General features: G+C 47.8%; 1 protein-coding gene across 3 annotated transcripts in view; it reads right to left on the bottom strand.

Moving 5' to 3' along the window:
* LARP1 (La ribonucleoprotein 1, translational regulator) overlaps nucleotides 1–22,028 on the bottom strand; it is a 63,868-nt gene extending 41,840 nt beyond the window's left edge. The window contains exon 1 of one of the 3 annotated variants that reach the window (XM_075541870.1): nucleotides 21,298–22,028. In XM_075541870.1, the coding sequence (XP_075397985.1) occupies nucleotides 21,298–21,739 (442 nt within the window). In that variant the 5' untranslated portion in view covers nucleotides 21,740–22,028. The remainder of the gene's footprint in view (nucleotides 1–21,297) is intronic. The other 2 variants (XM_075541871.1, XM_075541872.1) reach the window with 2 other exon arrangements.
* Nucleotides 22,029–23,350: the final 1,322 nt, after the last annotated feature.

The following is a 23,350-nucleotide window of genomic DNA, read 5'->3' as shown; positions in this document are numbered from 1 at the left end:
CTCCTTTACTAGGACCTCTTCCCTCACCCCTGTGGTCTGGGAGCAAAGCCAACAAGGGACCTTTAAGACATGCCCTCTGAAGTGGTGGAGGAGGGCTACTGCACAGCCTTGAACACGCTCCTAGCCTGTTTTCTAGCCTGTAAAATCAGGATCAGAACAGTAACTAGAACCCATATGGCTATTATGAAAACGAGCCAAGAGAAATGAGAGGGTGTGCTGGTTCTACGGTGCGATGGTCCTAAAATGTGAAGAGTCTCAGGACAGTCTGGTATGCTCTCCGAGGCAAGTTGTCCTCAGCAAAGCCAGCTACCCAAGACGTAGCTTCTCCAGCACCTGGCTAAGCCCAGGAACACGTCCACGACATACTAGCGACGGACAGAAAGACACTGCATTACGAGGCAGAACAATTTCACAGGCTGGATGTGCATGCATAGGATCTGATTCCTTCACACAAGCTGTCGAGAAATAAAGGTCCGCAAGCACAAGAATGTGAAGAGCAGGGTAGAAACCAGTACTTGGACCTCTGGACTGTCCACCCAAGAAGCTTGCTCTGAAACCCACCCTGAAGGAGATCTTCATCTGAACATTTAAAACCCAGACACAGAGGGTTAAGATCAGGAGTCCTGGTGGGTTTAGGCATTGAGAGCAAGATGAGACTGTCTGCTCCTGTAAAGAATAACAATTGCAGAAGTCTCATGTCCCGTGGGGTGGAGGAGTCAGAATCAAACTAAATGGTAAAAGTCAAGAGTAGTTAGGCTCACTCCCTACATCCAATCTCAAGCATCCCTGCCCAGCCTCCAGGGCCAAGACACCCAGAATCAGGGTAGACCTTCTTCTGCCTGCCTCAGGCTGTCTTTCTGGACACAGCACCAGTTTAACTTCTGCTCAGTTTGAGAGGAAGAAAGAAGAGAATTAAAATTAAAAAAAAAAATCAGGCTATTGTTCACTCCTCTCTATCTCTAGCTGGACTACTGTCCAGTTAATTGCTCAACTGCTAAATAAATGGTTAGCAGTTCAAGCTTACCCAACAGCTCCACAAAAAGGTAAATCTGCTTCCATAGACTACAGGGGAGAAAAAAACAGACAGCTCTATTCCATCATATGGGGTCACGATGAGTTGGAATAGCACCCATCAACAACACAGCAAAAACCAGATCACGTTGCTCTTCCCACAGTTCTCAGAACAGGACCCTAACTCCTTAAGCTGAGTTCCAAGGCCTCCTGCTTCTTTAACTGTTCACACAACTCCATTCACAGTCCCCATGCTCCTTGAATAACTCCACACTCACACTGTGCAAACTTGCTTTGCTGCTCCTGCCGGCATTTAGAATGCTCACCACTGATTCCTTATCAACGTCAGCAGCATTCCTGGACGTCTTGGTTGAAGCTGCCCACAAAAGCAACTCAAGAAATCTCGATTTTGAGGCCAATTTTACTTTGCTTCCTTCACAGCCTCTTGGCCTCGGGGAAACTACAAGATCATATTAAAAAACAAACCAAACACTGCAAGGAGTCAATGCTCACTCAGAGAACGCCCTGTGGGTTTGTGAGACCCTAACTCTTTACAGATATATAAAGCCCAGTCTTTCTCCCAGAGATGATAAGGTCTTGAACTGCCAACCATGCAAATCACAGAACAATGCAAAACCACTAAACCACCAGGGCTCCAGGCATCATGTTAAAAGTGGCTGCAAATAAATTAACATTCCTCCCTTGGTCAGATGGGGGCCATGGTCTTACTACCACTATGGCAGGATATGTGCATGCTTTGACAGACAAAGAATAGCATCTTGGCAGCACCTACTTCTTGTCCCTGGAAAACACTCTCTTGGAGACCTGAACCACTATGTATTTAAGTCCTACCCTGACCCCCATGTTGAAAACTTCTGAAGAACTCCAGTTAACAGTTCCAGCTGAACTTGGCCCTTTCTGACCATGAACCTACCAGGACTGAAGTTGTGGTAGGCCCTCCAGACCAGACCACCTGCCACCTGCGTCATGTGGAACCTCAGAATAATCTGGCTGCGCTCTGCCTGAATCCTGGTCCATAAATCAAAGAAAATGGTAGCATTTCTTCCCACAATGTTTTAGGTAATTTACTAGCATTAATAAATAACCAGAACTACCTTGTTGGGTTTACTGTCTACTCACTAGATTGAAAAACAATTGGAGTATACTTCTTCTGTTTTGTTCCCAGGACTAACAAGAGATTGCTCATGTAAATGTGTTGAATTAGCGATTTTCAATTTTATGGCAGTCCAGTTAATTCCTTTCATATCAACAAAGCCTAGTCTTAAGCCCTAGTGTTCTTCCAGCTAAGCCCGAACACTGAATAATGCAACTACCTCTTGAAATCATCAGTGTGCCTTCTACTGAGCTGGCTGGCACCTTGACCCTGACCTTCACCAAATCTAGGTTCTACATCTCAGGCCCAGATGGAAGTCTCTGCAAGCATTCAATCTAGCCAAATAAAAGCTATGTCAGAATCCTTGCCAACAATGTCCTGGTAAGACATGGGCCATCACTGTTGGGCCATTCACAATCTTCTGGGGGCAATTCCATCTCACCCCAGATATAAGTATTTTTCAAAGCCTAGGGCAGAATGGCCCATGCCAAGAAGAGTCCCCAAACCTTGATGCCCAAGCTCTCAGAGATGATGCAATAAAAATGGCCCAATCGATCGGTCAGGTGTCAGTTATCAAAGACCCAAAACAAAAAATCGTATCAATGTGAATGAGTGTGTGTGTGTGGGTGGGTGGGTGGGGGGGGGGGTGTAGGGTGTGGAGACCTTTGGACATACCCTTACAGAGGGTCACAAGGAAGAGAGGAGCCAGTCAGGGTGCAGTATAGCACCCATCCAACATACAACTTTCCTCTAGTTCTTTAATGCTTTCTCTCCTCACTATCATGACCCCATTCTACCTTACAAATCTGGCTAGACCAGAGCATGTACATTGGTACAGATAGGAACTGGAAATACAGGGAATCCATGACAGGTAAATCTCTCAGGGCCAACAATGAGAGTAGCAATACCAGGAGGGTAAGGGAAGGTGGGGCGAGGAGAATGGTCTACATATACCCCCCTCCCAGGGGGGATGAACAGAAAAGTGGGTAAAGGGAGACAGTAATCGGTATAAGACATGGAAAAAAAAAACCACAAGGGTTCACGAGGGAGGGAAGGTGGAGAAGGGGGAAAATGGACGGATACCAAGGGCTCAGGTAGAAAGAAAATATTTTGAAAATGATGATGGCAACATATGTACAAATGTGCTTGACACAACAGATGTGTGTATGGGTTGTGATAAGAGCTGTTAAGAGCCCCCAATAAAATGACTTAAAAAACAACAACAACAAAAAAAAACCTGGCCCAGTCAGAGGGAGGGAAGTAAAGCCCCTGAAGTTGAAGATCTTTTCTAAACAGCACTATAATCTGGATTGCCAGTCTAATGTACACTAAACAACCCTAGGGGCAAAAAACCTTGAAAGATCTTCTAATCTGAGGTAGTCTGTTTATTGTGCCAACCTGGCCAATACACACGTGGGGTTAATTGAAGGGCGGAGGGATAAATGGTTCTTGATAGTTGGACCAGGGTGCAGCTGCCTTAGCCAGTTCCCTGCTTCAGCTGGCAAGGCTCACTTCCTATAAGACATCCCCAAGGAGAAGCCGCATGGACCTACCCCGATGCAGCCCTGGGTGCTAGAGCAGCCATGTGCAGACCTCTGCCAGTGCTGAGATGCTTACATATTCACCGATTTGGCTTTCCTCCTGCAGTTGGCATCATTGCATGTGTTTTGTGAGATGGAGGAGGACTTTGTGGATTGGTGTTGGACATATGGGTTAATGTAGGACTTGTGGGCTTGGGGAGCACTGGGTTGGGATGTTTTCTTGATTCGCACTTAACCTTTATATAAAACTCTCTTATACATGAGTTTCTGTGGATTTGTTTCTCTAAAGTACCCAGACTAACACATAACCCATCCACCTTCATTTTCAGAAGAGGGAAAGGGCATCCAAAGAGGCGCAGTAAGCTGCTCAGGGTTTCTCAGCCAAGTGGGACAAACAGCTGGGGCTACAAGGCTGGTCTTCAGCCTTCCTGCCTAGAGCACTCTGCCTTACTACAGAGCTCCCACCAACAAGAGCAAGAAAGATGGCTGCTTGGAAAAAACTTTCTCCAAATTGGCAAATTACAAGGTCACCCTACATAATGTCTCTAATCAGGATCTTTCCCCTTTTCACCCGAAAAGGGTATTTGAGCTTGCAGAGGTCTTAGAAACTGAGGTCAAGAATCTAAACCCACTCCAGAAATGGAGAAAGGTAAGCTAAGGCTCACTGTGACCTAAAAGAACTCCCAGCAAGTCCATCCTTTCTCCCAGATAGCATGTCATCACTGCTCAAAGGCTTCACACAGTACAATGTCCAGTGATCTTCTCCCTGACCATACTTGAAAGAGCTACGTAAAGAAGCCAGTGTTGGCCACGCCATTTATGGACTGTAGTCTTCTTGTTCTAGGCCTTAGAAGTCTGTGTCCCCCTTGCTGCTCCCATCCCCCCCAAAAAAGTCTTCCCCATCCCCACCTCTTAGGCAAGTCTCCCATAAGGATGCTCCTCTGCTTGTGGGCTGGACAGACTACTATCTTTTTCTTCTGTATCATAAAACATACTAAGTCTGGAGAGCAAATGCTTTGAGAGTGACTGGGGCAAAGAATGTACGGATATGCTTTATACAATTGATGTATGTATATGTGTGGATTGAGATAAGAGTTGTATGAGCCCCTAATAAAATGTAAAAAAAGAAAAGAAAAAAGAAAAAAAAACATACTTGAGCCAACTCAAGGGTCAGGCCAGGGCAACCTTCACCCAACGGTCTTATCATTGGACAGCAATCATGAAAGAACAGAAAGCCAGTGTGGCCAGGTCAATGAATTATAAAAAAAAAGTTGTATTGATATACTCACCTATTCGAACCATACACGTCTAAGATTTTTAGTAGTCAACGCCTGAATTTTCAAGAATACACCCCTAGATTTATGTTTTATGGTTATGTTCAATTTTATTAAGTGTAACCCCAAACACAGGGAGGAAGGAGGCGCATAATTGATTCTGTCTAAATCAATGACTTTATCAGGGCTTCCAAGGCTTGTACATGGTAAGGTTGTAGACTGCCACTTGTCTTCTACAGGAGCTGGTGGGCTTGAACCTGCAACCTTTGGGGGGTTAGCAGCTGAGTGCTTAACCAATGTATAGTCAGGGGTCTCAATGTAGAAGAAAAGCCCCAGGTACAGCAGGATGTACAAGAAAGTTTCGAAACATTTATGGGAAAATTCCATTATCTTTACATTGTATTTTTCCATGATTTCCCCTCCCCTCTCATGAATATTTTAAAGGTCTCTTATGTTACCTGGATTCTGGGGCCTTAGTAAGTTAATGAGTTCTCAGTATATGAACAATCTAGGAAAACACCTTTCCAACATACCACTACAGAAACCTACCACAAACTACCAACTGTTCAAATATTGCCATGTTATGGAATTCAGTATCTCCAATGACAGCTAAATCCATTTGGTGGCAGAGTTCAAAGCTGTTCTTCAATCAGAGCCAAAATCTCCTGACCCTTCACACCTCATAAAAAGCTTTATCCTTAGGGTCACATGACATCTATTCGAATACCATATTCAAGATGACCAGTATGTACACCCACCCAAGCTGGATTCTCTGGGAAAAATAAATAATCTTAGTTCACTCAACTATTCCTTCCTTACTGAGGTGTGTGACCTACCCTTCTGGAGTGCCACCTGCTCTCTGTGTTCCTGATTTCCTGTCTCCCTCCCACATTCCCAAGAATAGGCACCCAGCCTCCCACTCCCAATGTTCCTTTAAACTGTATCCAAACCCCATCCGCACCCTAGGCTCCACTTCAGACAAACCCAAGCCAGGCTCTTCCACAGGCCTAAATGATATCTCTTCCAATGGTCATTGTTAAATTTATCTCACACTCTCACTCAGATACACACACACACTAGTTGTTAGGTGCCACACAGTCTGTTCCAACTCATAGTGGGTCCTATGCCATCTTCACAATTGTTCTTACAAGAGGGGCACCCCCCCCCAAAAAAAACCCAACAGAAATAAAGCTCCACTGGGCATAGTACTTAGGTACCAAGCATCAAACAGCTCACTGCGTCTGTGCATCCAGTGGCATCACCTGGGAAGGTTCTCTCTGATTGCAGTGAATTTTTTCATAAACCAGTTTCACTTGAACCTCATTTTTTGTGGTGGCCGATTTAAAAGAACAGCATGGTGACTAAGGGCGATAGGACCTGATGCAAAGGGCTTAAAAGTGGAGAGCAAATGCTTTGAGAATGATTGGGACAGGGAATGTGCAGATGTGCTTTATACAATTGATGTATGTATATGTATGGATTGTGATAAGAGTTGTATGAGCCCCTAATAAAATGTAAAAAAAGAAGAGGAAAAAAAAAGAGAAAATGATTAGGGCAAAGAATGTACGGATGTGCTTTATACAATTGATGTATGTATATGTATGGATTGTGATAAGAGTTGTATGAGCCCCTAACAAAATGTTTAATAAATAAATAAATAAAAATAAATAAAAGAACAGCATGCAGCTGTGAAAATTTTTTCCTGTTAAGGAAAAATGCCTCAGTAACTTTTGATGTTGAACATAGCTTACAAGGGCAGTGCTACAGGAAAAATTCAAGTGTACAAGTGGTTTTCTCTTTTCAAAAAAGACAAAATGTTGATTGATGACAAACCTTGTCATGTTGACTCATAGTGCATTTGGAGTTCATTCTACCAGGTCAGACTGTTAATTAAGCTTTCAATTGAGAGGTTCTGAAAAGATTGCGTAACAGTATGTGTCTGTGTGGGGTGGTGGTGGTATCTGATTTGCTCTCTGGTTCTGTTCTCCATGGAAAATCTGAGACACACCAGCAGGTGAGGTCCAAATGTCCTGTATAGCAGCACTTCTTGGAGAGCTAAGGAGAATGAAGAAACCCAAAGACTCAAGAAAGCAATTATTCTCGAAGGACTAGTGGCCCACATGAGTGACAGCCGCCTCCTTGAACCTGGGGTCAGAAGGCCTGGAGGGTTTCCAACTACCACTACTGGCTTCTGTACGGTTCAAGTTAGGATGAGTGTAAAATGTAGAACAAACTTTAAGTTAAAACAAAAAACCAACCAAACACATTACTGGTCTGAGAGAAAGTGGGGGAACCTGTTGAGACTGTCACCCTAAGCCAACCCTCTAATTGAACCTGAAGACATTCCCAATGGCTGCCTTGCACCCAACTAATAAATGGGTCTATAATATACATACTAACACCCAGGAAGAATGGGATCCTTAGAACAATCAACTATATGAGACCAAAGGACTAATTTGCCCCAAATATAAACAACAGGAAGGAACCGGAAAGCTGTCAAATGGAAACAGGGGACCGAAAGTGGTTAGGATGAGAGCGCTGACACATATGGGGGAGGCAACTAATGCTGTGGAGCAATCTGTGTATGAACTGATTGAAAAGTGAATTTTCTATGAAAGCGTTTACGTTAAATTCAAGAAAATGTTCTAATTAAATAAAACAGCTGAGAAAAAAAATTAAAAGACATGATTTGTGGCAGATGGGACTGACTGGTTTTGCCACAACAATGTACCTGTTCGCACAGCCATCACACTGTGCCAGTTTGTGGCAAAAAACTGGCATGGCTCTCTTGCCCCTTGCACCTTACTCAACTGACCTCTCTCCATGAGACTTCGTTTCCAAAAATGCAGAGGCATGAAAGGGCAGCAATTTGACACTGTAGAAGAGGTAAAGAAAAAAAAAACAAAAATAAAAAATCACAAGAATGACGGAGGCGCTGTCAACCACCCACACAGATGAGTTTGAAAAATGTTTCCAAGAATGGAACTGTAGATCTGACAAACGTAGTATAATGGAGAGTACTTTGAAGGTAATAAGGTTGTTTTGAAAAAAATTTTAATATATAGTTATGGAAAAAAACATTTTGGGGGAGGGGGGCGTGGGCAGTCCACCTTGTATGCTGAAGCCCACTGTTGCAACCACTGTGTCAATCCATCTCGTTGAGGGCCTTCCTCTCTCTGCCCCTCCACTTGACAAGCATGATGGCCTGACAGCACGCAGGCATGTCCAAAGAATGTGATACAGTCTCGCTATCTTGCCTCTAGAGCCATACTTCTTCCAAGACAGATGTTTGTTCTTTTTTGACAGTCCATGATACCATAGTTCAAATGCATCGATTCTCCTTCTTTCTTCCTTATTCAATAACCAATTTTTACATGCATGAGGCAACTGAAAATACCATGGCTCAGAACAGGCAACCCTTAGTCTTCAAAGTAGCATCCTTGCTTTTCAATAAAGAAATCTTCTGCAGCAGACTATCTAATGCAGTGCTTCCTCTGACCTCTTAACTACTGCTCCAAGCAAGATGAAATCCGGGAAAACCTCCATCTTTTCTCCAGTTATCAGGATGCTACCCATTGTTCCAGCTGTAAGGATGTGGGTCTTTTTGCCAATGAGCTGTAGTACATGCAGAGGCTGGATCTTCAGCAAGTGTTTCACGTCCTCTTCACTTTCCCAGAGCAAGATTGTGTCATCTGCATATTGTAGGTTGTTAAATAAGTCTTCCTCCAATCCTGATGTCATGTTCTTCTTCATATATCCCAGCTTCTCTATATATACATAGAACAGAAAAGGCAAGGAGAATCTTCCACTCCCCAAACAAAGCCTAAAGCTTTCTAAACTAAAGACAGCAGACTGGGTGGGTTTTAATGCTAAGAATCTGAGTACATCTTTTACTCTGACATCCTATCACTAAGGTATTCCCAAGTCACAAGGTGTTCTTACCACCAAGAGGATGCTGAAGATGCCCCTCCACTAAGGAATTGAATAAAGAAACTAGTAAGGATGATAGTCAAGAGCTCAGTTGCTAACCAAAATGTCAGCTCCAAACCTACCAGCTGTCCCGGGTAAAGAATGTATGGCGCTGTGGAGAGGGTTCTGATTCACAGTGGTCCATGTGCAACAGAAAGTGACATTGCTCAGTCACGTGCCACTCCCACAATTGCCGTTACAGTTGATTCTAGTATAGAAAGCATGCTAGGGCAGCTGTACCATGGGGTAGAACCAACTTACAGGCATAAACAACATGGAGTTGCATGAGCCACGGAGAGGAGGGGTGGGAGAGCTGGCTCGAAGAAGCGACATGGGCTGCCTAGTCCTGCATGTGCTCAAGAAGGGACCAAGAGATGGAGGTCCCAGTTAGACAGATAAGGGCTGGCTTTAGGATCTGACTTCTGTTAGCCAAAGTGAACACTGGGCCAAATTCAAAGACCCAAAATAGAACCAATACCTTTTATAATTACTACTTATTACGATGAGCCAGGCTTTGATCCAGTGCTTAAACGCCTTCAACTAATTCACCTTCAACAAAGATCCTAGTAGGTGGGTCCTGTAGAAAGAAACCCATTTGCCAAAGTCCGAAAGTTACCAACCAGTACAAGGGCGCTCGGTTGCTAAGTAACCGTGGCTGACTCCAAAGTTCATTCTTCGGACTTGACTCCTTCCTTTTTTCCCAGAGGTGAAATGAAAACAAAACTAGAATGGGAGTCAAAACACGAGTTCAAGTCTCACCCTCACTTTGAATTGACTATGATCTCAAGCAACTCAGACGAAGGATGAGGGGGCTCCAAAAATCCATGGAAAAATTCCACTACCTTTTGATTCCCTTGTCCATGAACTTGATGAAACACCTTGCATTTCTTTTCTTGGGCCGAAGAACCAAATATACAAATTTGGAGTTTTGATTTAATGTCCTCTGTGGTCTATTCCAGTTCTAACAATACTCCCATCTTTACTCTGAGAGGGAAAACTAAGCCCCTAAAGCAAGCAATGAGGGCAGAACTGACACCTGAGATTTGGGTGGGGGAAGCCTGTCTCTCTTACAGTTCAGCATCCTTGGGAATTCACCCCAGGAGCCATCTATGGGTAAATGGCAGCCCACTGTTTTCAGCACAGGTTATAAAAAGAGCTGGATTCCGCTGAGGGGAGGTGACTGCCGGAAACCTGTGGGACTCTGTGGGAAAGCTAACAGAACCAAGCTGCAGAGTAGCTAATGGTGAGGAGCCCAGCATGTGGTCCTAGGGAAGCCCTCCTGTGGGATTCTCCCCTGCCAGAGATGGGGACTGCCACATGTAAACCCATCCTGCGTCTGGGCTAGCCCATTTGCAAGCACACTTCTGGTTAATCGGAACTTCCCTAGAAATAAGGACTCGCACAAACTGTAGCCACTTCTTAGTTCTCAAAAGATGACAGCCCCTGGTCAACCTGAAAATGAAGGCCTTAATGTCTGCTTCCTATCATAATCTGAGGCTTTGCCCCAAATGATGACAGCAAACACCAAAGCTTTCATTCTCAATCTCTAACTCATTACTGCTTACTGTTCTAGTTGCTACACAACCAGAGAACTCTCCTCAACCAAGAGGGGCTCTTGCCAGACCTTTCCTCAGATGACTTCTCATATTTCAGTCTAGCCAGCAGTTCTTCCTCCAGGAAGACCTTTCTGACCTCCCCTGATAATGGGGTGCCGTTACACTTCTAAGTAACCCACACTTCCCCGACACAGTGCACTGAACTGTGAGTTTGTGTCCTGTCAACAAGGACCTATCTCCATTATCCACGATGGGACTCCTCAGGCCTGTCACATAGTACGCACTCAAAATGTGCTGATGAAATGGTGTTAAAGTATGAGAGTCCTTCATTTGCTCCTGAGCTAAATGTTCACCTAGTTGCCTCTATGTGCCAGGCACTGTTGCAGGTGCTGAGATTAAGCACGCAATGATCAAGTGTCAAAGCCCCGGAAATAAATTAGAAGCTGACAGTGATGACTGCTGCACCCAGGAGAGGGATGCAGCTAATGTCCCTGAAGCGCGCGTGTGCGCACACACACACACCACCACCACCCGCCGAAATGTTATCTCAAATACTGTGCTTCCTCACAATTTTAAAAACAGAACAAAGCCCAATCACAGACCCTGTGGTACAAAGAGCCAAGAAGGAAAATGAAGCAGAGTATGAGTGATGGGGATAAAGGATACAGGATTTTATATGTGCTTCCCAGGACAGTGATGTTTGAACAGGGACCTGAAGTAATGAGGGTGGGAATCACTTGGCTATCAGGACAAGTCCTGAATTGGTAGCACATTTGATGTTTCCCAAAAAAATTAAGGAAAGGTTAAAAAAAATAAAGACAGGTGTAATTGGAAGGGAGTGAGGGACAGGATGGGAAAGTTGTGAAGGAGGAGGTCAAAGGTTAGGGGGAGCAACAAAGCCTTGTGTGGTCTTAGCAGACACTCAAAAGATTGTGGATTTTACCTATAAGAGAAGCCATCAGGATTTAGAGCGGAGGAATGTAAGACCTGACTCCTATTTGGTCAGGGTCCCTCTAGGTCAGCGGTTCTCAACCTGTGGGTCGTGACCCCTTGGGGGGGGGAAGAGTGCTGAACAACCCTTTCACAGGGGTCACCCAATTCATAGTAGTAGCAAAATTACAGTTATGAAGTAGCAACAAAAATAATATTAGGGTTGGGGGGGGTCACAACAACATGAACTGTATTAAAGGGTCGCGGCATTAGGGAGGTTGAGAACCACTGCTCTAGGTGGTATGCTGAAGACAGAAGGGAAACCGGTTAGGGTGGCTACAACCACCTAGGTGAGTGGTGATGGTGTGTGGTATGTGGACCAGGATGATAATAAAAGGTGATGAACGTTTAGATTAGACTTTTTAAAAACTTTTTAAAAACCTGCACTGGGTGAAGGTGTACTGGACATATTTTTAAGAGTTATACTGGCAAATTAGATTTGGGGCTACAGAGAGCGCATTGTCAAAGATACATGTTTTTGGTCCGAGATCTGAGCATTAGGACACATTGCTTAACCTCTTCTGAACCTCACTCTCCTCACCTCAGAGGGAGAGCTAAAAAGAGAACCTGCCATCACCTCATTTTGACTCACAGTGACATACATGTGTGTATAGTTTCTGAGGCTTTTTAAGAGCAGCCAGCCTCACCTTTCCCTTTGGAACCGCGGACCTCATGTTGAGCAGTCCAACACTTACCGGACAATGCCACTACTGTTATTGAGCGCCCTACATCTCCGAGTCCTGATGGTGCAGGGGTTACACAGGGGACTGCTCACTGCAAGGTCAGCTGCTTGAAACCACCAGCTACTCTGGAAAGAAGATGAGACTTTCTTCTCTTGCCAAGAGTTAGTCTCAGAAACCCACAGGGGCAGTTCTACCCTGTCCTGTAGTGTCATTATGAGCTAGAATCAACCCGATAGTAATGAGTTTTTTTTTTTTTTACATTTTCTGACCCACATAATCTGCTCTCATTGGTGTTGCTGTGTAATAACACTGGATTTCCCCCCCCCAAAATCGTTTTATGGGGGTTTACAGCTCTTATAACCATCTATACATCAATTTTATCAAGCACATTTGTACATATCATTATCAAAACATTTCTTACTCTACTTTAGCCCTTGGTCTGAGCTCTTTTTCCCTCCCTCCCCTACCCTCTCACCCTCATGAACCCTTGATAAATTATAAGTTATTATTTTCATCTTACACCAGATCTCAACCTGTGGGTCATCGATTCATAACAGTAGCACCTTAGTAAGCCACTCCCTGTAGAGGTGGGACAAATGGTTAATGAACTCAGCTGCTAACCAAAAGGATGGCGGTTGGGATCCACTGAAAGGGGCCACAGAAAGTCTAGCAGCAATCTACTTTTAAAAAGCAAACAACCCAACAAACCCAGAAACTGAAAACCCAATGGAGTACAGTCCCACTCTGAGACACAGGAGGCTGCAATGAGGCAGAACTGACCTGACGGCAAATGATTTATGTGAAAAGCTGAGTGAAAACCATTCAGAGAGGGAGGGAGGAAATGAGGAGCTGATACCAAGGGCTCAAGTAGAAAGCAAATGTTTTGAGAATGATGAGGGCAACGAATGTACAAATGTGCTTGACACAATGGATGGATGTATGGATTGTGATGAGTTGTATGAGCCCTCGATAAAATGATTTTAAAATAAGAACGAAAAGAAAACCATACAGAGCCCAAGCCATCCATTTACCCAGATGGTTCCCAGCCACTGTCAAACTAGTTTTTGGGAGAGGTTTACAAAAAGCAAGAAAGAAAAAGAAAAGGCTGCCTCCAGTTGTTAGAATGTATGTATTGAGGGCAAAATGGCTATTTCACTAAATTAAAAAAGTTAATTCAAAGAACTCCCCTAGGTTCCTGATAGTACCTCTGAGGTAGAGAAGCCCCTTCACCACAAAGGTGGCAGATTTATAGGTGGCATTATAAAATTCATAAAGGTCCACACTCCTCATCCTTAAACTTTGTCAGTGCCAAGGGAAAATGGTGCCAAAACGGTTGTCTCTCCGAGTCTAGGAACATCCCTGAGCGCCCCCCCAAGCTATGTGTCAAAGAAGTCGATCAGCTGGCACCACGCTATCACAAATAATCCTTAAAAATTAAGCTAAATCCCAATTATCTACTTCCTCTTAGGAAAGGCATGGATAAGCACTCAGAATGAGAAGTCCCCTCAACCACCCACGAGAAGGCTAGGGAAAGCTCTGTCACCTTTCAGCTCCAGTGTTTCACACTCTTTCGGAACCCGCCCGATCTGATTTTGGAACGTTCACAATTGACACCTGTGCAAAATGTTTAAAAGTGCCCTGGTCGTGCAGTGGTTACAGTGCTCAATTGACAACCAAAAGTTGTTGGCTAAACACACCAGCTACTCTGCAGGAAAGATGTGGCAGTCTCACTCTACCCTATAGGGTGACTGTGAGCTGGAACGGAGATTTGTTGTTGCTCAAGTATTCAGCAGTTTGAATCGACCAGCAGCTCCACCATCGGCTCCTGTGAAGTTTGCCCATGCCACTGTGCCAATGCATAGCACCCTGGACAGGGTTTCCAAGGCTTCGCACAGCTTTAAGGAAGCAGCCTCATCTTCCTCCTTAGCAGCAGCTCTGGGTTCGAACCACCAAATCAGAGGTCTGTAGCCATCTAACGCTCAATCAACAGTGCTACCAGGACTCCTAGAAAACAGGAAGTTATGAACCCTTATGGGGCAGTTCTATTAACCCCACAGGGCCACCACTCAACACTGGACAACAGGCCTTGTAAACTTGTTATCAAAGTGATTGTCCAGCAGCCTCAGCAGAGATTAGCGTTCCATTTTGTGAATGAGGAAGACAGAAGCGAAGCAAATTCCCCGAGGTCACAGAGTAGGTGAGAACAAAGTGGCTCAGCGCCCTGATTTAAATCCCTCACCTTCCCCCTCCCCCTGCTGTCGGCATCACTTTTTATTAGTGGGGCATCAAAACTTACTTCCTTTCATGGAGCTGAGGAGACCATCCTCTCCGGCACTCATTCTGAACCAGCCAGGGAGGTTTGTGGGCCAACTGAGGCACCTGGGAGCCCTCCCCATGCCCCAACACCCTAATTACCCGGCTTTGAGCTTGCTTTGGTTTTGCAAACAGGGCACTCCCGTTTACCAAGCTCTCCATTTTAAAGAGGTTTTAGTGGTTTCAGGCCTGCTCCCCCACCCCCACCCCCTTCAGAGGGAGGGAATGGGTGCTGAGAAGCAGCTATAAAACGCTTACTCCAGCCTAGTGTCACAGTGGGGTAATAACAAGACAGACAGCGGAGCTCTACCCAGACGTGCAGAGAATAAAGAAATTAAGATCTTTAAAACGTCGGCCCACAAGCATAAATTACTGAAATCTAAGAGTGACGCTAAGTTCTGAGGAGGGCCGGATATGTCGGAGGTGGATGCCCTCAGCTGCAGACAAGGCGTGGGTTGGTGGGTTAGCAGCAGGACTCTGCTCCTTGGGAGGTTGAGGATTCAAATTCACCATGTCTACACTCCAACCCTGGAAGGTGCCGGCACCTCTTAAATGCCTGCCTCGGCCTTCCTGGCAGGCACGCACTTACCAGTTGGAACAACTTCAGTATACAATTCAAACTCCTGGTCTAGCACAGGAGAGGGGCCTGGCCAACTAACGTCTCCTAGTTTAGGCCACCCCCCAACCCCCATCAGAGTATTGTTCTAATTGTGTACTTTTTTTTTAAGAAGAGAAATTGAGCTATAGGAAAAATAAGGTTAAGCCCTGAGTCTAACCTCACAGTTCTTAGCCAGGGGTGCACAATATAGCTACTTAATGACTGTTATTATCACAGATGAAATAAAACAAATCTTTAATATAATCCAAAAGGGGTCAAATCTCACCAATTGTTGAAGTATCTTCTTATGGTTGGTTTATTTCTATCAGAATCCAAATGTCTATATACTGCGTTTGAGGCTCTTAGCCTTTAAAATTCATAACAGTCCCTCTTTTAAAATGGCATTTGTTTATTGAAAATAATCACATCCTTTGTCCTGTAAAATTTCTTAGGAATGGGATGAGCACTTCCTCCTAGTCAGTTACCGCCATGTTCCCTAGACATTGGCAGTTAGTGCAAAGGTTCTATTACATTTGGGTTCAAGTTTTATTAGGTAGGGTAGGATTTTCATAGATGGCGCCATGTGCTTTTCACCACCACATAGAAAGGGGCTCATGCAGTGAGCTCCACAGGTTGCTTAGCAATGGATCACCAAGCCTTTGCGTTAGGTGCTGAAGCCAACTGTCTCCCTAGTGCCTTCATGGAGGATAAAGACCGCTCTTAAACTCCTGTAAAAAGTTCCAGTCTCTTGCCCTATCCGGAGTCTCCCTTTACCCCCTTCTCTGGCGTCAAGCTCCCTGGGAGGAGGTCACATGTGGATCCTTGTAATCAGTTCCCCCTTTCCAACCCACTCACCCTCCACTCTCCCAGTATCGCCCCTCACACCCTTGGTCCTGAAGGTATCATCCACCCTGGATTCCCTGTGCCTCCAGCCCCCATATGCACCAGTGTACAACCTCTGCCCTATCCAGTCGTGCAAGGTAGAATTCGGATCATGGTAGTTGGGGGAGGAAGCATCCAAAATCTGGGGGAAAGCTGTGTTCTTCATCAGTACTACAACGCACCCTGACTGACCCATCTCCTCTATCAAGGGCTCATGAGGGAGGGAGAGCGGGGAGGGAGGGGGGAGGGAAGAGGACCTGATGCAGAGGGCTTAAGTGGAGAGCAAATGCTTTGAGAGTGATTAGGGCAAAGAATGTACGGATGTGCTTTATACAATTGATGTATGTATATGTATGGATTGTGATAAGAGTTGTATGAGCCCCTAATAAAATGTAAAAAAAGAAAAAAGTTCCACTCTCAGAAACCACCAACCCCAGCCGGCTCTACCCTATGCTGTAGGGGTTGCTGTCAATCAGAATCACTGGATGGCAGTGAGTTGGAGTTTTTTGTTTTGTTTTGTTTAGTGCCCTCATGGAGGTCAGAGGGAGCAAAATTTAAACTGGAGTTATTACCCACTCCAGCAGATATAAACATCTGCATACATAATAAAGCTCCACTTCAGTTTCTTTCTTTTGTAGGGAAAGAATCCAATGGAGAAAAGCCTTTTATACATTTAGACCTAATCCAATTTCTTCATTTTGCAGGTGAAGACCCAGGCAGAAAAGTCTAGGGGTTTGCCAGTGTCTATACTGCTGCTGGTCATAAGCAAAACCCCCAAATGGAATATATACCCCCAATAATGGTGATTACTACAAAGCTTTTAAAACAGCTTTTAAAAAATGCTACTAAATAGTAAACACTCACTAGGTACTTATTCTGTACCTGGTACTTCATAAACATTATCTTATTTAATCCTCACACGCCTTTGAAATACAAAGCACTAAACACCTAACACTGCTGTGGAGTAGATTCCAACTCATAGTGACCTACATGAGCCTACAGAAGAGCAGAACTGCCACACCGCCCCCAAAGGGGTTACTGAGGTTATAATCTTTATGGAAGCAAACTGCCACCCCTTTCTTCATGAACAGTAGCTGATTGGTACAAACTGCAGAACTTCCCATTAGCAACCAAACCCATACCCACGAGGTCAAATATTTTTATTTGGGGGACATAAGAACAGAGGCTCTGCTTAGCTAAGCCAAGTAATTTACCCAAGATAACATAAAGTTAGAAGCAGAGCTGAGACTCAAAAGGAGTGCAAAGTCTTAGACTGATGCCCAGCTACTACAAATGGCGAGGGGAGAGGGCAGGGATTAAGACCCTGGAGACGGACCAGAGCCGAAAAGGAGAGCGGAGGCTTTCTGGGGCCAACTCGGTGGGTGGAGAGGATCTCTGGTGTTGCTGTGGTTTATCTACATTTATTGACCTTTTTATTTTGTGCCATCATTGTGTTGAACTTCAAAAACCCAAAGAAAAATTTGATGCCCAGAGCATTCAGACACTGCTGCCCCCTGTCCCCATTGACTAGCATTTAATGAGAAAGAGAATACAGTCATACATTGCTTAATGCCCATGATACGGTCTGTGAAATCACCTATGTGATCTGCATGCTGTGAACACCGTCGTATATACAGGACCCACATTATGAACAAATAGCATCCCAAGTCTCCCAGTAGAATTTGTAAATAAGTCAGAATAGGTACAAGTTATATCTAACACCAGTTAAAGGTTTTGTTTTAGTATCTATATCTTTCTATGCATAAACATTTTAAAGACCTTCCAGATACACTAAAACATTTAACATAATAGTTATAATAATGTCTTCATGTGTGTTGCAAAGTAGGGTCCATATTTGTTATTATGACCTAATAGGCTTTGAAAGGGGAGAGGCTTTGAAAGGGGAGAGGAGATTGGTGCCAGCAATGTCTGTGTGGTCAATCAACTGTTGTCATAACAAAATTATGCAGCATTTAAATATATAGCAATAATTTTCTTACAGCACTAAGTTAGAGGAGCAGACACAACTACAGCCCACTGGTCACTCTGACAGGGTCACAGGGCAGGTGGGAGGAAACTTGTGATGAACCACTCTCGAGGCTCAACCACCACATGTGCGCCAGCCAGCCAGACGATATGGCTAGTCCATTTAAGCAGGCATTCCGCCACGGCTCTGAAAGCACATGTACACTCCCCAGAAAGATCATGGTTACACAAGGTAAATAAAAAAAATTAGTATGTTTGCAAAACATTTATCACACCACATTCCAGGCATAAAGAGCCAATTCTTTGGGTCACTAGCCTTTGAGTCCACCCATACCATCCCTTCAAGTTTGTGGACGAGCAAAAGCACATTTCTAAGGAGGCAGAGTCCATACAATCCATGCAATTCTAACAGAGATTGCATTCCGCAGCCCCTAACCACCCACCCTGCCCATTTTACTGGTGGAGAACAGTCTCGGGTGACCAAAAAAACTCCTTGAGGAAAGTGCCACCATTGCCTAACATCTAACAGCCACCACACAATAAACACCAGGCTAAATGCTTCACAGGAGGCAGATAAGTCATTATTTAATCCCTATTAAAGAAAGGGGGAAAACTGAAGCACAGAATGGTAATATTTTCCCTAGGAGTCATGGCTAACAAATGAGAGAACTGGCATTTGAACACATAGTATTCGACCCCAGAACTTTGACTTCTTCATCTTTTACTGAAAGAGGTATGACTGGAGTAAGCCAAATATATACATTTTTTCAAAACCCTAGGAGGTGTGGTCTACAAAACCATAATATACAAACCCCCAAACTTAAAAGGATAAAAGTACACTTGGAACTTAAAGCCAGAATAGAGAACCCCACAAGGAGGGATATCTCAAAACATCTTTTATTACCACTTTCTGCATGTGTCCCCTAAAGAACTAAAACACTAGCGTCTGAGCCAAAAGGAGGGCTAAAAATAGGCATTCACTTCTGTAGACTCCCAAAAACACATGCATCACAGAATACAAGAATTCCCAAGACCACACGACTTCACTGATGTTACTTTTAAACTTGTCCAAGCTGCAAGTAAAGTCAAGGTTGGAAAAAGGCCTTAGATAAGGTCCATGTGGACTTCTGAGAAAGCCACCATCTAACTACACAGTAATTGAATCAGAATTGCCTGTTTAAAAAAAAAAAAGCAATAAAGCCCTAAAAACCGGCTTAACCCAAGAAACTACTGAATTCAGAACTACGTCATCTGTCCAAGACTACTCATTGCTCTAAATGATCAAAACAAACTCTCTTGCCTTAAGAGGGGCCAGAAAGAACAAGGCTAATTTACTGCATTCAGAATTTTGCTTTGCTCTCGGATGCCAGCCAGTCTTCTCCCCACAGATCAATAACCCCAGTGACCTATCAAGGGCCCACAGATTTGTACAAAATGTCAGCTCAGGCACCCCAATACTACTTGATGTCTTGTCTGATTTAAAACCCACAAGGCAGGTTCACCATTAGTTAAGCAGCCAAGAGTGAGAAGCCCCCCATTCAAAGTTTTGAAGAGTGTTCTTTCCTGGGATGATTATACCCCTTTGAGTTTAAGAGGGGTGGGGGGTGGGCCGGGAGGGGAGGACCAAAAAAAACGGTCTTAAAGTTGCTTTCCCTCCCTCTGTGGGTGGATCTGGGAAGGATTTGCAAGAAAATGGAGGTGAAAGCACTGCCCTTTGCATAAGAGGGTTCTGGAACAGAAAGGAGGGAAGAAAACCTAGTCTGAGGTATTATTTTAAGCCCAATGTCCCTTCCTCCAAATTAAGCAACCTTAAAAGAAAAAACAATTGCAACATGTCGTTTCCAGGTTTAGTTATTCAAGCTTCCCTAGGGCAAGTGATCTAACGCCCTTCAATATAAAGGCAAAAAACTCCCCCTTCAACACTATCCACCCCTTTGATCTTTTAAACCACACGGCCCCAACCAGCACTGCAAAAAGGGAGCCGTTTTGAAAAACCAGAAAGGCCAAGGGCACAGGCCATCGTTCTAACTGCAAACAAGGTTTTAACACTGGACCGCGTGAAAAGGGGCCCGAATTATATAATTGGGAACCACCGTGCCCGCGGAGTTCCAGCAAGGGGGTGGAGAGAAACGAGCCCCACACCCAAGCTACTCCTGCCACGGGGGACCAAAAGTAGGCTCCGTACTCCGCCGCAGCGCCTCTCCTAATGCAGCCCCAGCTCGGCTGGGATTTCCCGCACGCCCCCGACCGCCTCCAAGGCCCAGGCCCCAAATGATTTTTGAAAAAGGAAAAGGGGCGCGGGAACCGTCGCGGAGCTCCCGAGGCGCCGACTCCGGGTGTGCCGGCCGGCGGTCACATGCTGCGCCCCGCACGGGGAGGCACCACGTTGTCCCGGCTGCGGAGGAATGCCGGGAAGGGGAACGCGCACTAGCCCTCGCGCACACGCACACGACGGGACGCGCCGCGGCGGGGCCCGCGCCCGCGAGCCCCCGGAGCGCGGCGACCCGCGCGGAACGCCGCGGCCGAACCGCCGCGAGCAAGCCCGTGGGCCGACGGCGCGGCGCATGGCGCCCAACTGTCACCCGCCCGCCCGCGCCGGCCCCTCCCTCCCCCGCCTCCACCCCCGGCCCCTCGTGTGGCCGCCGGCCCTCTCATCTGTCGCCAAGCCCCGAAGGGGGGCCCCCACACTCGCCACCGGCTCCGTCCCGAGGAAGCCGACCCCCGGGAGGCCGAGGGGGAGACGACGGAACCCAGTGACACGTTGGGTTTCCTCCTCTCCCCATTTCCCCCCGTCACTGACCCCTCAACTAGTATCCAAATGGCGGTCCTCCCGCCCACGACCATCATCTAAGTCGAGAACAAAACTTGTTAACTTTTACATCGCGGATCCGGGCGGTCGGAATGAACTCACCGCCCGGCGCTTCGCTGCCCGTGACATATGCTCATTAAACATTTACAGCCCGGGCGCTAAAGCAAGGCTAGCAGGACGGGCGCGGGGGGCGCGGTGCGAGGCCAGGGGGCTTCCCAGGGAAAGGAGGCTGGAACCAGAGCCGTCTCACCCCGACCCGCGGCCAGAGGCCGGAGGGGGCCCTTTCCACCGAGGCCAGCGCCCACCACCTCCGGGCGAGGTAGGCCCGGACCACGCCGTTGCCCACTAACCGCTGCGGCCCAGGCGGTGGCCGTGGCCTCGGAGGCCCAGCTCGGGTATATCCCCGAGCGTGCGGGGGAAGCAAGGCACCCGAAAATACATGTTTTGTTTTTTAAATCCGAGTCGCCGCGACCCACGGCAGACCCCAGGGCCCTGGAAACCGCGGGGGGAGGGGACGCCCATGGCCCCGGAAGAGGCCCCCGGACCCAGGCTCACAAGCTGGGAGACCCACCTGGCGGGGACTGTCCGTTCACCGTGGCCAGGGCCGGCGGCAGCGCGTTCTTAGTCCACGGGTTCACCTTGGGCGGGGGGGCCTCCACGAAGTCTCGCCTCCCGCCGCCGCCCGCGGCTCCGGTCGCTCCTCCGCCAGCGCCCGGTTCGCCGCCGCCCTCCTCTCCGTCGCTGCCGGCCTGGCCTTCTGTGCCTGGCGGCTGCGGCGGCCACGGACTCTCGCGCTCCGGCTGCCCAGCGCTCTCCTTGTAAGGCTTTCCGCAAGGCGGCCGGGGTCTCCGGGCGCCGCCGTCCGGCTCCCCCACGCCGACGTCGTTGGCCCCGGGCTCGCCCTTGCCCTCGGGCGGCGGCGGCGGCGGCTTCTTCCTCACCAGCCCCCCGTGCTCCTCGGCCTGCAAGAGCGGGGCGCCCCCCGGCAACAGCGGCTCCACCTGAGTGGCCATCTGCGCGCCCGCCCCCCCGGAGAAGCCGGGCGCGCCCGAGGCTGCCTCCCCCGCCTCGAACTTGGCTCGCAGAACGCCCGCGACTCCTTCCTTAGGGGCGCCGGGCCGCGGTCCCTGCAGAGAAGGGTCGGGGTTCACGCTAGGCGTGGCCCCCCTCCCGGTCGGATGCAGCAGCCGTAGATCCAAGGCCCGCTGGTGGGGCGGGGGGGGTGGGGGAGGAGGGCCCCCCACTCTGCGGTCCAGGCCTCCTCGGCGCACGTCCCCCCCCGCCCGTTCCTCGTAAGGCGCCCCCACCCCGAGTTCAGCAGGCTTCTCGTCCCGTCCCTCCCTCCCCCCCGCCCCCGGGGCGGCCCGGGCTTCCCGGCTCGGGGGCTGCAGCAATATGGACGGACGGGGGAGAGGCGCGGCGAGGAGAGCCGACCACGCGATCCGCGGCAGGCGGCGGGCGGGCGCGCGCCTCGCGACGCGACGCGACGGGAGGGGAGGGGACGGCGCAGCGGGAGCGCGCCCGCCGGGGCAACTCTAGGCGACGGGCTGGCGGAGACGGCGGGAGCGCGCGCGCACGGCCTCGCGACCCCGCCCCTCGCCCCGCCTCTCGCCTCTGATTCCCTGAGCACCTCCCGGCCTGGGGTGGGGGCGCTCCGACCGGACGGGGGCGAGCACGTGCCTGATGCAATTCAGGAGAGGGGGTTGGCAGGCAAGGCGGCCGGAGAGGCGGGGGGAGGAAGGGGGGTGTGGAAGGGGGGGCGGGGGAGGAGTCTTAAAGGGCCAGCGCGTGAGAGCCGCCGCAGGTGGAGCACATGGGATCGGGCCACGCGGCCGGCGGGCCCAGTTTTTTTAGGCCGGAGACTGGATTTGGGGTATTAGCACCAACAGTCACCCCCGCCTTCCAGATTGCTGATGTGGGTCCGCATTCGCCCCGAAGACGCGCGGACATCGCCCCCTCCCCGCACTCCTTAATCCTGCCCCCTACAGGCCCCGTCCTGGTGACCTTGGGCGAGTATCCACGACCTCCGCAGCCCACGCTGGGTTCCGCCCCTCAGCGCGAGGCAGGACGCTGCGTGGGTATCAGGTTCGACTCTGGGCCCTGTAAGCAAGCCCGTACCCCTCAGGCCTTGCGGGCCTCTAGGAAGTGAAAGTGGAGTCACTTAAAGGCCCCAGGCCAGCAAGCCCCAAACCGAGCATCTACAGGCAGGAAACAGTCTTTCTTGCAAGTGGATTTTAACTTTGTGAAATAGTGGCTCTTGGAGAGTCGAACTACCAAGGATCTTTGAGATAGTATCCTGGTCTTCCTTTCCCCTCACCTACTCTTATGGTAGTCACTTCCTGCTCCATGGACCTCAGTTTCCCTATTGTAATACCAAAGAACGGCCTGTGACTAGTTGCTCACTTTAATACATTCCGATTTCCCGACCCCTCTATGGTAACCCCTATTCGGCTGGGATGCGCGGTTTGGTAATAAGCCAGGTTAGAAAGGTCCCTGCCCTCAAGGAGCTTATATTCTAATGTCAGGGAAAAGATTCATGCACACAAATGAAGTAATAAACGAGAAGGGAGTTGTCCAAGTTTGGATTAGAGAAGACCTCCCTGCCTGAATGCGGATTCCAAAGT

Source organism: Tenrec ecaudatus, chromosome 2 (assembly GCF_050624435.1).
Source record: "Tenrec ecaudatus isolate mTenEca1 chromosome 2, mTenEca1.hap1, whole genome shotgun sequence".
Classification (NCBI taxonomy): domain Eukaryota; kingdom Metazoa; phylum Chordata; class Mammalia; order Afrosoricida; family Tenrecidae; genus Tenrec; species Tenrec ecaudatus.
Note: the sequence above shows the minus strand (reverse complement) of the source record. Positions and strands in the feature narration are given on the sequence as shown.